Source organism: Emiliania huxleyi, assembly GCF_000372725.1.
Source record: "Emiliania huxleyi CCMP1516 unplaced genomic scaffold EMIHUscaffold_51, whole genome shotgun sequence".
NCBI lineage: Eukaryota > Haptophyta > Isochrysidales > Noelaerhabdaceae > Emiliania > Emiliania huxleyi.
In genome coordinates, this window is record NW_005198167.1 from 670,968 (window position 1) to 683,782 (window position 12,815).

Here is a 12,815-nt window from a genome sequence, read left to right on the forward strand (position 1 = left end):
GGAGGTGTGCCGAGGGGGACCGGGAGGCGGTAAGTCGTCGTCGCCCGGCGCTGCTTGCAGCACCATGGCGAGGGTGCTAAGAGGTTCCTCTTTTCCGCGCCCCCCCCGCAAGGCGCGCGATACACATAGTGTTAACAGTAACAACAGAACAACAGTGGGGCTCCCCAACAACAGTAGCTAACGTTAGGCCGACTGAACAACAGTAAGGAAGGCCTACCACAGTGACCCACGTAAGGAAGGCCTACCACACCCACCGCTCTGACAGGCTGAACGCGCGGCCTATTCCGCTCCGCACTACGACAGCCCTCCAATGGCGGTGCTCTCTCTTGTCTGCAATGTCGTCGCTGCGGAGGCGCCATCGGGCCCGATCTGCCACGCGATGGCTCCGCTGCTGGCTCGTGCTCTCGCGCCGCGCCTTGGCTCGGCGTGCGGAGTCACCCTCGCGATGCGGCGCTGAGCGACTCATTGCAAGGTTGCGGGCGCGGCGCATCGCCTCCCGCTCGTCAGTCTTGTCCAAAGCATGCCATTCCGCCCGTGCGGCCTCGAGCTCCGTGCCCTCGAGGCAGCCAGCAATGCGCCGTGGCGGCCGACTGGGGAAGACGTGCATTCGGCCGCGGCCTGGTTCCCCAGGCATGATGGGGACGGTATTTTGGCACGCGCCGTTGCAACGCCGGGAAAACTCCAGAGGCGGTGGGGCCGGAAAATTGGAGTCCACTCCCCGCTTGCGGAGCCTGCGGAGGTGGCGGGTTCTTTCCTCCTCATCCATCTCGTCCATCTCCAGATTGTCTGGCGTCTGAACCTTCTGAGAGGCGAGCGCGAGCCCGTTGTTCAGCCTGCGGCACGCGTGCGCACCCCGATGGGCCCGCGCATGTCAACATAAAAACACGCGAGCGGAGAGAAGGGCTGGGTGACGGTTGGGGAGGACGTTTTGAGAGATAAACCCGGTCTTTTGTACTGAGAACTCGTACGCTCGGGCCCACGCGTGTGGCGCTGGCTGTCGGTTCAGACCGGCTTCCTCATTCCGAGACACGGCAGCGGTGGGGTGGGGTGGGAGAGGGAGGGGGGCGGCGCACATCCGCGCGCGGTGGTGGGTTCTTCCCTCCTCATCCATCTCGTCCATCTCCAGTTGTCCTCCACCGGGCTGCATCGCGGAGCCATCGCGGGGAGCCAGCGGCGGCGAACTGAGCAGCATGGCCGGCGTGTCATTCTGCAGTCGATCGCCGCCGAGCGGCATAGCGGCGCCGTCGCGGTCGCGGGCGGCGCCGTCGCGGATAGCCAGAGGCGGCGGGACGGCGGGAGAGGGCGGTGGCGCGAGCGGTGGTGATGATGTGGCCATTGGCCGCCGCCGCGTCCTCTTTGCGAGCGCTCTCGACTTCCGTCCCTTTTTACGCTTGTCCCCCCCCTAGCTCGCGTGTCGGTGTCTCCGGTCTTTCACCGGGTCGGACCGGTCAGTCTCGGCAGTCTACTTGGGTTTGTCCGTCGCCGCATCGCCCTCGCGACTCAAGGTGCGCGCAGCGTGACCGCCGTGAGCTGCCCTCCCGACCCATGTAAAAAAATCCAAGAGAGGGGTTGGAGGGCGGGAGAATCCAAAAAAGCCGTCCAAAAAGCCACAAAAAGCCAGCGAGCCTCCCGTTACGCGATTGCCGCGAAGCGCAGCATGATGCGTGGCCAGCTTGGGAGGCTGCCGCCGCTGTCAGAGGCGGGCGCCACTGTGAGGTCTCGAGGGCCGACCGGCCGGGCGAGCATCCGCGCTGCCGACGACGTGCTCGAGGCTGACCTTCAGAGCGACGAGATTCTCGCATGCTTTGAGGAGGCGCTCGGCGAACGGCAGCCAGAGATGGGAACGGATGCTGCAGCAGGGCGAGAGGCGAACGCCGAGAGTGCGGAGGCCGCACCGCGACTCGAGGCTGCAGCAGAGCAGCAGCGGGAACATTCCTTGCTTGCACCGACCGCGGGGCGCGGCGTTGAGCCGGTGCTGCCAGACCCGGTGCCTATGCTGCATACGAATTCCGGTGGAGGGCGCAGATCGTGCGAGCCAGATGCCGGCGCCCGTCAGCAGATCGGGTCGGCAGCTGCGAGCATTCTCGAGCGGCGCGGCGATGCCTAACTTTGGTGCTTTGTGTGGGTCGCGTTCCCTTGGTAGCTGTGTGGTTGAAGCCCTCGTGCCGCTGGCTTGCCCCTTCCAGCGGCTGGCCCCTCGAGACTGTCGGTGCTTGGCGGGAGGAGGGGGAGAGGGAGGCCCGGTGGGAGGAGAGGGAGAGGGAGGCCCGGTGGGAGGGGAGGGAGAGGGAGGCCGTCTTGGGCTCTTCTCCTCCCCCCTCCCTGGGCTCTTCTCCTCTCCCCACCCTGGGCTCTTCTCCCCTCCTCCCTGGTGCTCTCGGCCTGATTACCGGAGCGACTGCCGGAGCAGACGCTGGGGGGACACTCGCGCCCGGAGGCGGTACGCACGACCCGGAGGCGTGGGGATGGGGGGGGGCCGCGCCGCCGCCGCCGTGCCGCCTTCTCCCGCTTTGATCTCCCCCAGCTGCTTCTCCTCAAATCAACCTGTGAGCTTGCGAGGCGGCGGGGGTGGGAGTGCTCTCGGGCGGCGTGTGCGAGCGCGCGCGGCGCGAGATCTCTGTCGCGAGGGCACGGTGGGTCGGGTGAGTATCTCGCGCGCTCGCACTATTTCACGTTAGAGCTCTATATCAGGCACTGCCTTTGATGCCTTTGCAAGAACCGCCAGCGGCGGTGGTCGAACCGGTTCGCGGTTCGAGCCGGGACCTTTTGGCTCCCGGTTCGGAACTCGCTTGGAGGGTTGCTTCGCTCTCGCGGAGCGAGCGCGGGCGCGTGGGTGCGTGTGCGCGTGCGCTGCTGCAAGGCGAGGCGAGGCGCGGTGCGGCGCGGTGCGGCGAGCCGAGGCGGGCGGCGGCGGCGCGCTTCCTTTTGCCCGGGTGAGGCGTGGCTTGCGCGCCGCGCGGTGATGACGCAGCACGCTGAAAAGTCCTTGGTGAGCCACCGCGGTGGCAGGGAGTGCGTTCTCAATCGATGGACAGGAGAAATCTTAGTCCCCGAGACTCGTAAAGAAATGTGTTTCAGAAATGTGGACAGCGGCGGCGACGCAAGCCTCGTCGCGGGCTGCTCCGGCTAGCGAAAGTCTCTGTGTGTGGACTAGAGACACCAGACAGGGTGAAGCGCGAGGGATAGTCTCCCGCGGTTGATGTCCACCGCCTTTGCGGTCACACAGATGCTCGCGCCAACTGTTGGGACGTGGCGGCCGCTGCCGCGCTTCTTGAGCTCGGAAGCGTGGAGGAGCCCGTCCGAACCGACACCCACGTCGACGAAAAGGCCAAACGGGGCGGCGTTCTTGACGACGGCGTGCTCGAACACGTCGCCCGCGCGCACGTCGGCGAGGGAACGCGGTGCGCTCGCCACGAGTTGCGGCGGCGGCGCGAGCTGTTCGCGCGGGTCGCCGCACAAGAGCGGGTCGCAAAGAAGCTCGACCAGCGCCGCCCGCCCGCCGCCAGGAGAGGCGGCGCCACCGCCGGGGGCAGGAGCAGCAGCGAGCGCACGGAGGCGCGCGCAGTCACCCTCGGCAAATCCCCCGCCGCGGCGCGCGAGCTGGCCAAGAGCGCCCGCGCCGATGCCAGCTGCCGCGAGCAGGGCTCGGGCCTACGGGTTCAACTCTCGTGTCAATCGTCTCCCGTGCGCTTTTAGGCGTGACTTTAATCGGGGCGTCGTCGCGCCTCGGCGTATGCTTCCGGGTGGACGCGGCTCGCGTCCAGCGGCTCCGCGAGCGGCGCACCGTCGGAAGCCGTGATGCGCAGGAAGCCGGCAATGTTGACGTACGTCTTGGGACCGATGCCGGGCACCTGCCTCAGCGACTCACGGCTCGAAAGCTCGCCCGCGGTGTCGATGTGGGCGCGCAGCGCGGATGCAGTCTTCCTGTTGAGGCCGGCGACGCGCTGCAGCAATGAAGGCGACGCGCCATTCACCTCGACTCCCACCGCTGCGACGGCGTCCTCGACGGCCGCATCCAGCCGCGCGCCGAGCTCCTTGGCGGGCAAATCGCGCTGGTACATTCCGACGCCCAGCGCGGCCGGCTCAATCTTGACAAACTCGGACAGCGGGTCGGCCAAACGGCGCGCAATCGAGACGGCGGCGCGGTGCTGCAGCGGCACATCGCCCAGCTCCGCCGCCGCTAGATCGGACGCTGAGTAGATTGAGGCGCCATTCTCGCGCACCACAGCGTATCGCAACCGTCCGCCGCCACGACGTGTCGCTGCGATTGCGGCGGCGACCAGCCTCTGCGCCTCACGGCTGTTCTGGCCGTCGCCCACCGCGACGGCTCCCACACCATGGCTGTCGCACAGCTCGGCAATCACGCGGACCGCCTCGTCCCACGCCGCTCCGTCGTGTACGCCAGAGCCGCGGGAGCCGCCAGCCCCACCGCCGCTGCTGCCACTGCCACGGGGCGGCAGCGGCGGCTTGACGGTGGCGTGGGCGGTAACGGAGGCGGTGCCCGCGGAGACCACCGCGAGCTTGTGGCCGTGTGCGAAGCCTGGGTCGACGCCAAGCACGGCCGTGCCGCGCAGCGGGGGCGCGAGCAGCAGCGGCGAAAGGTTGGCGGCGAAGCACTCGATCGCCTCGCACCGCGCCGCCTCGAGCGCGCGCCGCTGGACCTCGCGCGCAAGAGATGGCTTGAGCAGCCGGCTCCACGCCTCCGCGGCCGCGCCTGTGCATGGAACGAGGAGGCGGTGTGTTCGGACCTGCGAGTGGGTCGTGGGGAGCGAGGCCCTCGCGCCCTCTGCCAGGGCAAGGCAAAGGCGGTGTCCGCCGCCTGGCCTTGCGCTGTAGGAGCGGAGGGGCGGGCATGCGCGTGCGACAGCGGCGGCGACGGAAGCCTCGTCGCGGGGCGCGACGGAGAGCCGGAGCAGCTTGAGCTCGACGCCGCGGTGCATCGCCAGCCACGCGTGCGACGAGACCGCGCTGAGGGGCCGCTCAAAGTCCGCGTAGTCGCGAAAATTCTCGCCGCCGCTGGCCGCCGCCGCTGCGGTTGCCGTGCTCGCCTTCTTGGAGCTCGCGGCGCCGGCGCCGCCGCTCCCGCTGATCGATCGCTTGCCTGCGACCGCTGTGCATTTCACCAGCGCGCATCTGCGCAGCGCGCCGCGCGCAGCCTCGCGCACCGCGGGCGAACGAGCGGTCATCTCGGCCAGCACCTTTTGAGTGCCCTCACGCAGCGCCGCCTCGGTGCCGCCCTCGCTGGATCGAGCACCCGAACCCGCCGCCGCCGCGCGCAAGGCCTGGGAAAGCCCGCTATCGTCGATCGTCGCGCACCACATCGCCTGACGTGGCGGAGGGAGTGAAGGCGGGCACTGCTGGGCTTACGAGATCACAAAGCCTGGCGGGCCTGCGCCGCCGGCTCGCATCCAAGGGCGCGCGCCCGTTCTGCAAGTGAGCACGGCTTCGACTTGTGAGGCGCATAGACGTCTTCGAGCGCTGCCAGAGTGGGAGCCGCGCGCAGCGCGGCCTCGAGCTGGGCTGTCAAGCGATCCGTCTTGCGCAGCGCCGCAACGACCGCGTCGCACCGTGCTGCGAGGCTCGCCGCATCCCTTGACGCCGCATCGATTCGCCGCAGAAGCGGCGGGGCCATGCCACCGGTCTCGGGCTGCCGGTACCGAGCGATGAACGGCACAGTGTGTCCCTCGGCCAGCAGGCGGACGCAGCCTTCGACATGGGTAGGCAGCGCATCGAGATCCGAGGCCAGGGCGCGCACGGCAGCAGCGCTCAGGATGCCGGCGTCACGCGCGACGGGCGCCCTCTCGCTCGGCGGGTCGGCGGCTGCCTTCGGCCGCTTTGTGCCGGAGATGGCGGACGCGGTGGCGCTGCGCTTCATATGTATACACACACTAGTGTGGGACCTGCGGCGGACCACCCAAGACCCAAGACTGCTTTCAGACGCTTACGCCAATTTGGCCGCTTTGTGTATCTCGAGACCTCGAGAGAAGGCCGCCCGCAGGCGGCCGGGCGCAGGTTCGGGGAAAAGGGCCCTCCTGTGTCGCCTCCAGCGCGCTCACGCTCAGTGCTCCAGCTTCGGCCGAAGAACCGCCGCAACCGGTGCGGCCCGTTCCCCGGGCTGTGTGGGCATCTGCCAGCATCGGTCACCGGCCGATAGGCGCCGCGGGTGAGGCGGCGCGGGCGGCGCTTTGAACGGCATGGGGGGCGAGCAATCGGAGGAGGGTCCAATGCCGACTGCAGACCTCGTGCAGCGCTGGCTCAGGGCCGAGCGGGACCCTGAGCTAGAGACAGAACTACACCTGGGCCTGGACGCGCTAGTGAAGAAGCTCGCCGAGTTTGCAGAGGAGGAGGAGCTCAAGCTCGACGGGCCAATTGTGGCGGAGGATGTTGAGCGCTGCACGAGGAGGCTCTTGCCGTCACCGGCCGGCCTGATGGCGATCGCATCCTGCCTACTCGCGACTCGGCACGCGACGTCGTACTGCCACGGCTTCAGGTGCGGCCGACCGAGCGCCACGGCGGCCTCGAGCACGAGCGGAGCGCGAGCCGACAGCGCAGCCTTTGTTTCGCCCGCGTCGCGATTGAGTGCGTCGCGGCGATTCTGAATCTGCTCTGCAATGGTGGCCGCCTGCGCCCCGAGGGCTTGCCCGTGGGCCGCATGGTTCCTGGACATCCGGCAGGCCGCTTGCTGCCGACGGGAGACCTCGGCGTGCTGAGCCAGTAGCTGCCGCAGCAACGCATCCCCCATGCCGTTCAAAGCGCCGCCCGCGCCGCCTCACCCGCGGCGCCTATCGGCCGGTGACCGACGCTGGCAGATGCCCACACAGCCCGGGGAACGGGCCGCACCGGTTGCGGCGCTTCTTCGGCCGAAGCTGGAGCACTGAGCGCGAGCGCGCTGAGGGCGTTACAGGAGGGCCCTTTTCCCCGAACCTGCGCCCGGGCCCTCCCCGAGGGCCCAAGTCAAGAATTGGCTTTTTTGGCGGGCAATACGCCAATTTTCCTTCAACCTGCGCAAATCGTGACCCCCAGAACTCGTGATACCCGAGGAGTCTCGAGCTTCAGCTGGCGAATCATGCCGCTCTCGGCACAGAAGCAGCGCGAGCGCCGCGCCGCGCAGCGCGCTGCCGAGGCTCAGGACGCGGCTCGCGGGCAGCGCAACCGCCCGGCGCCGAGCCGGTGCTAGGCCGCCTCCGCTGCGCCTGCTTCCTTGCGCGCCGCTGGACGTCGGCCGAGAAGACCGCTTCCCTCTGGGGACCCGACTCCGCGAAGATCGCGCGCGCGTCGTGAGTGGCGGCGCGCGCGCGATCTCCGTTCCCGGGCACGCCGGTCGCAGTCGCATGGGCTCCCAGGCTCAAAAGCGCTCCCGTCAACAGTGAGCGAGCGCCGCCGCTGCTCCTCCTCCCGCCGCCGCTGCTCCTCCTCCCGCCGCCGCTCACCGAGACCCGCCGCCGCCGCCGCCGCCGCCGCCGCCGCCTCGCGCCTCGCCTCCGTCACCGCCGCCCTCCATCTCGCAGCGGCGCGTCCCTCTGATGGCGCGGGCGCCTCGCTCACCGGGGCCTTGCCGCCGCCCCCCCCCCCCCCCCTTCTCGCGCCGCTCCGCTCGTGGCCGCCGCCTCCCCTGTCAATCCCGCCGCCTCCCCTGTCATCCCGCCGCCCGCACCACCGCCGCCACCGCCTCGCGCCTCGCCGCCGCCGCCACCGACCGCCCTCCCCTGCGCCGCGCTGAGCGCGGTGCAGGGGGTGAGCCCCCGCTGCGCAGCCTCACCGTAGTGCACTGCGCTCTCCGCGCCCCTGACGATTAGTGAGGAGGTGGTGTTGCACAGCATGGAGCTCGGCGAGCGTTTAGCGAGCCCCTATGGCCCAGGGCCGGCGGCGGTGAAGGCGTCCGTCGATGAAGGGATGTCGTCGAGGGAGCCATCGTCCTCCGCGACTGGTGCACCAGTCCAGTTGTCGGAGTTCGAGATCGCAGTCGCCCGTTGAAGAACTCACGGAATGTGAGCGACTTGGTGCACGCTGGGTCGAGCATCATGACTCGCACCTCATCCTGGGCGAGTTCCTCGCCCAGGGACCAGCTGTTGGCGTCGCCGTTTTGATCGAGCTGCATCCACTGCATGGTTTCGTAGTCAAGCGTAAACGCCCAGGAGTTGGTGCCTGGGTGACTTGCTGATGAGAGCGCCTTCCAGGCGGGTAGTCGTGCCCCTCACCTACGGTATACGGCGGCGTCAGAGGGGGGGGAAGGGGCGCGAAGCGTGAACATGGAGGCAAGCAGGTGGTGGGCACCTGGCCAAAGCCGGCGACCTCAAAGTTGTCGTTGCTTGTGCGGAGCGTGAAGGGGACCGGATCGGCAGCAGCGCGGGCGGCAGCGGCCGGAGAGGCCGGAGAGGCCGGAGAGCCGTCCGACGGAGGCCGGTCGTGCATCGGCGCGTCGGCCGTAGGGGCCGTGGGGGGCGGCATCCATCGCTGCGGGTCGCTGCGGGGTGCGGGCCGACGATTGTGGACTGATCGATCGTCGGCGGGCGGTGTTCAGGTGGGACGTTCTACGGTTAAAAGAGCGTCGGCGCGGACACGAGAGACTTATAAGGGAAGACACACATCTCTGTCTAATGATATAAGGGTCTTTCAGCGAAGCGCCGGACGGCACACGCCACCAGCGGAAGTGACCCCCAGAACTCGCGGACCCGAGGAGTCTCTCTCGGCACAGCAGAAACGCGAGCGCCGCGCCGCGCAGCGCGTTGCCGAGGCTCAGGACGCGGCTCGCGGGCAGCGCAAACCGCCCGGCGCCGAGCCGGTGCTAGGCCGCCTCCGCTGCGCCTTCTTCCTTGCGCGCCGCTGGACGTCGGCCGAGAAGAGGAAGTGGGGGCGACGGCGGCGGCGGAGTGAATGGCGGCGCGCGCACGGACGGCGACGAAATCGACGGCGGGGAGGGGCGGGGCTGCATGGCGGCGGCGGACGCGCGCACATTTGTCGTGCTTGCGCATTGGCACCCGACGTCCTCTGCGTGCGCGCGGGAACGGCAGGGGTCATTTCGCGCGCACCGGGCGGCGCCGTGCTCGCAGGTCGCAGCAGCCGGGATCGCGGCAGAGTATGGTGGAGAGCTCTACCCGCGCACCTGCCCAGCGATGAGGTCGACGCCGCTCCTGGCAGGCGAGGCAGGGATCTCGGCGACGTTGGAGAGCGGGCGCACGATGTCGTGGGCGACGCCCGTCCGCAGCCACGTCGTGGTGACGACGATGGCGAGGAGCATCACGGTGGAGAGGAGCGTCCCGGCGCTGCTTGGGCTCGCTCGAGTTTCCGGTATAGGCATGGGCATGGGCACGGCATGGGTTTTTTTGTTGTATCAGGGCCTGAAGGTGGACCTCCAAGATTTTTTTTTATTGTTGCATGCAGGGAATGCACGAGCCGAGCCGCCAGCCACAGCCACAGGGCCGGCGCGACACCGATGGGGTCGTTTTGGGGGCATGGTGCCACGCATGGGCTGGTTTGTGAGTTGTTTGGTCGGCGGCCGACTACAGTGCTTCCCTCTCACCGGGCCCACCACGCAGACGCTGGACCCACGACGCCGCCGCCGGAGTCTTCCCCAGAGTCGGTCGCCGACTCCGCCGCCGCTGACGCCGCGCCCGTCACCTTCGGCGCGACCGGCTTTGGCATGCCTCCACCTGCTCCGGGGCGTGCCGCCGCCTCCTCTTTTCTCATCGCCTCCTGCTGCTGCGCCGCCATCGCCTCCTGCTGCTGCGCCGCCATCGCCTCCTGCTGCTGCGCCGCCATCGCCTCCTGCTCCTGCGCCGCCATCGCCTCCGCCTCGGCCACGCTGGACGCGAACCTCACCTCGAGCGGCGCGACCGGGACGCCGTCCTCCGGCAGCCGCACCTATTCAAGGCGACGCGTAGCTTAGAGGCAAGGGCCAGCTTGCCTCACCCCGCCGGGCCGGGGCGGCGCCGAGAAGCCGGCGCGGCCGTCGCTCTCGGGCTGGTCGGGGTCAAAGCCGGCGAGCGTTGCGCCTGCGTCTGCGTCCTCTCGCATCGCACGCGAAAGCCTTGCCCCCTCCAGCGACTCTAGCGCCTGCACCTTGCGCGCCACGGAGACCTCCGAGTCGGCCGGCGCGGCCCAGAGCTGGAGCGGCCTGCTCAACCGGTGCATCTGCTCCAGCTCCGGATGGAGGAGCCGCGCGTGCTCCAAGATAGCGCGCTTCTGCAAGAGCACGGCCGACGCCGCGTCGCACCGCCCGGCGGCGCCCACCGCCTTGCCCGCAAAGAAGAAGCGCGAGCCGCCGTCTGCCCGCACGTACACATCGCGGCTGCACTCCCTGCGGGGGCGGTGGAGGCACTCCCTGAGGAGAGAGACACGCGCGGTTGGGGCTGAGGTACGGAGGGACCTCTGCGGGTCGAGCCGCCACAGATCCTGGTGAGCTCGCATCGCGACCAGCATGGCCTTTTTGAGGTCAAACGCGGCGGGCTTGGCGGGCTTGCGCTTCCCGGCGGCGGCCTTGCGCTTGGCGGCCTTGGCCACGACGGCGGACGCACGCGCGGACGCAGGCAAAAGTCCGGCGAAGGGAGCGGCGTGTGGCACGAAGGCGGGCACGAAGGCGGGATCGAAGGCGGGCACGAAGGCGGGTAGCAACGCGACAAAGGCCATATACTGTCCCGTTTTGCTGTTCACAGCTTGGGACGGCCTCTGCGGCAAAGTCAGATCACCCCACCTACCTCCACCTCCCACCTACCACACCAAACCTTCGGCTCCCGCTCAGAGGCTCGCCGCGCCCGTGCGGCGCGCCGAGGCGGCGCCGAGGCCGGCGCCTTGCACCCGGCCCGCGGCCGGCACCGCCTCGCCCCACAACTGACCGCCCTGCGGCCCCTGCGCAGGCGTACCACAGGCGTCGCTCAAAGAGCGACGCCGGGTGTGGGCTGCTCCCTTGACCCGTCACCCGCCGCGCCCTCGCCCGGCCGCCTCACCGCTCACGGAGCGCTCAGCTGCTCGCCGCCGCCGCCGCGCGTCCCGCGCCGCCACGCTTGCCCTCCTTTGTGCCTGACGCGCGCGCTCTGCAGCGGCAGAGCGCGCGTCTGTCACAGACGGAGCAGCGACCGCGCGCGCGGTCGCTTGCTCCGCCCCTCCGTCGCGCGCGCCGCGCGCGCGCTGCCGCCGCCGCCGCCGCCGCCGCCCCCTCCTCGCCGTCTTCCACCCCTACCTCTGTTGCGCGTGCCGCGCGCCGCGCGCTGCGCGCCCCCGCCCCCACCCCCGCCCCCGCCCCCGCTCCCGCTCCCAAGCGCCCCTTTTCCCCGGTATAGGTGTGCGTAGAAAGTGGAACCAATCGAGAGGTGGCAGAAGCCGCCGTGTGTGACACATATTGCGGCACGTGAGTTTTGAGACAGAGCCCCGGCGCGCGCGCGCAGCGGGCAACAGGCGTTTTTTATGCAAACAGCAAACGGGACGGCCTGCGGCTGCGCAGCCTCTAACTATATCAGATACACCAACACACTCACTCTGCCGCCAGCGGCGGGGGCACGTCCTCCGGCTCCGGCTCCGGCTCGACCCGTCTCATGTACACGCCCTTGCCTACGTAGCGCTCGTTGTGCTCCACCGAGCTGGATGGCGCGACAAAGGAAAACGCGGGAGAGGACGGGTCGCCGAGCTGATCCACGACGCTCTGCAGAGAGAGGGCGCTGATCTGCGCGGGCCCATCGCTCTCCGGCGCGTCCGCGTTCGCCGCCGCCTCCACCGCCGCCGCGCAGTCCGCATGGCTCATGAAGAGCGGCATCACCAACCCTCCGTCGACGTACCGCCCCAGCTTGGTGCACGCAAAGAGCGGCAGGTCCTGCCCCATTGGTTGCGCGCCCTCGGGCGCGCCGGCCGCTCTCAACTCGGCCACGCCTGGCACGATCGCGGCCTTGCCGTCGTACGAGAGCCGGTAGGCGCCGCCGAGGCCGACGGCGATGAGGTCGCACCCGGGAACCTGGCGCTCGGTCGCCTTTTGCTGCGCCTTGGCGGCTGCCACGTCGGCGTAGAAGACCGCTAGCTTCCGCCTCCCCACCGTGTACTGCAGCGGCCTGCCCGCGTCGGCGATGGCGAAGACCGGAAGCTTGTCCAGCGCCGCGGTGATCGCGGACGCGGCGGCGGCAGAGGCGGCAGCCTCGCTGGCCACCTTCTCCTTGAAGACGCGGTTCTCGGCGATCGCCGCGCTCAGAATGGCGTCGTCGTCGTCCTCCGCGGGCTTCCTCGCCTCCTGCGGCTGGGAAGTGGACGCCTTGGCCTTACCCGCTTTGCCCATACTGCTGCGGCAGCTCGCTACGGCACTTGCTGAGGACCTCTTTCTTTTGCTGTTTGTGTCTGTGTCCCCCAGTTCAATCCCCGAGAGATCACGACCCCCTCGGAGGGGGCCGGACGAGGCGTACCCCGAGGGCCGCACTCTTTCCTGCAGCGGCGCGCGCGAACACACACACAAAGACGCTGCCCCCCTCACACCCCGCACCGCACATCACACACCCCTCGTGGCCGTTCTTCAGTCTGCGGCCAGGGCGCGCTGCACCGGGCCAACCTGCGGCCGTCGCCACGTGCGGCGGGGCTCACCGCGGGGCAGCGCGCCGACGACGTCGAATGCGCCGCCGTGGCATCGCGGCGCCGACGACCAGGCTCAGAGGATGACCCCGGGTAAGCGTTCCCGTGCCTCGACAATTGCCGCTGGTAGGCGCGCCGCGCCGAACCATGGCGGGCGCGCCGCGGCCGCGCGCAACCTTCGTCACAATGCCAACCGCGCGCGGCCGTCGACCGGCAAGCACACGCCTCGACTCGGACACAGTGTTCCGGGGGCAAGGGAGAGGGGCTGGCTC

The 12,815-nt window shown here is 69.6% G+C and overlaps 4 protein-coding genes across 4 annotated transcripts; all 4 read right to left on the reverse strand.

Annotated features, from left to right (window-relative positions):
* Positions 1-241: 241 nt before the first annotated feature.
* On the reverse strand, positions 242-1,336 carry EMIHUDRAFT_212202 (hypothetical protein; the record flags this gene model as incomplete). Its single annotated transcript, XM_005766533.1, has 2 exons — positions 242-833; positions 1,074-1,336. The coding sequence occupies 2 exons, from the start codon at positions 1,334-1,336 to the stop codon at positions 242-244; spliced, it is 855 nt and encodes a 284-aa protein (XP_005766590.1).
* A 1,338-nt stretch (positions 1,337-2,674) lies between these two features.
* Positions 2,675-5,875, reverse strand: EMIHUDRAFT_451884 (hypothetical protein; the record flags this gene model as incomplete). Its single annotated transcript, XM_005766534.1, has 6 exons — positions 2,675-2,707; positions 3,208-3,651; positions 3,750-4,373; positions 4,515-4,661; positions 4,866-5,295; positions 5,376-5,875. 6 exons carry the CDS (start codon positions 5,873-5,875, stop codon positions 2,675-2,677), a joined length of 2,178 nt encoding a protein of 725 aa, XP_005766591.1.
* A 1,193-nt stretch (positions 5,876-7,068) lies between these two features.
* EMIHUDRAFT_356798 (hypothetical protein) lies at positions 7,069-7,849 on the reverse strand (the record flags this gene model as incomplete). The annotated part of the gene is made up of 1 exon (XM_005766535.1): positions 7,069-7,849. A coding segment is annotated over exon 1 (184 nt), but the record flags the coding sequence as incomplete, so codon positions are not given.
* Positions 7,850-9,478: 1,629 nt separating this feature from the next.
* Positions 9,479-12,273, reverse strand: EMIHUDRAFT_464613 (hypothetical protein). Its single transcript, XM_005766536.1, has 4 exons — positions 11,472-12,273; positions 10,367-10,642; positions 9,910-10,297; positions 9,479-9,861 (listed from the first exon to the last, which is right to left on the reverse strand). The coding sequence occupies exons 1-4, from the start codon at positions 12,254-12,256 to the stop codon at positions 9,517-9,519; spliced, it is 1,794 nt and encodes a 597-aa protein (XP_005766593.1). The 5' UTR covers positions 12,257-12,273; the 3' UTR covers positions 9,479-9,516.
* Between the last annotated feature and the right edge of the window lie 542 nt (positions 12,274-12,815).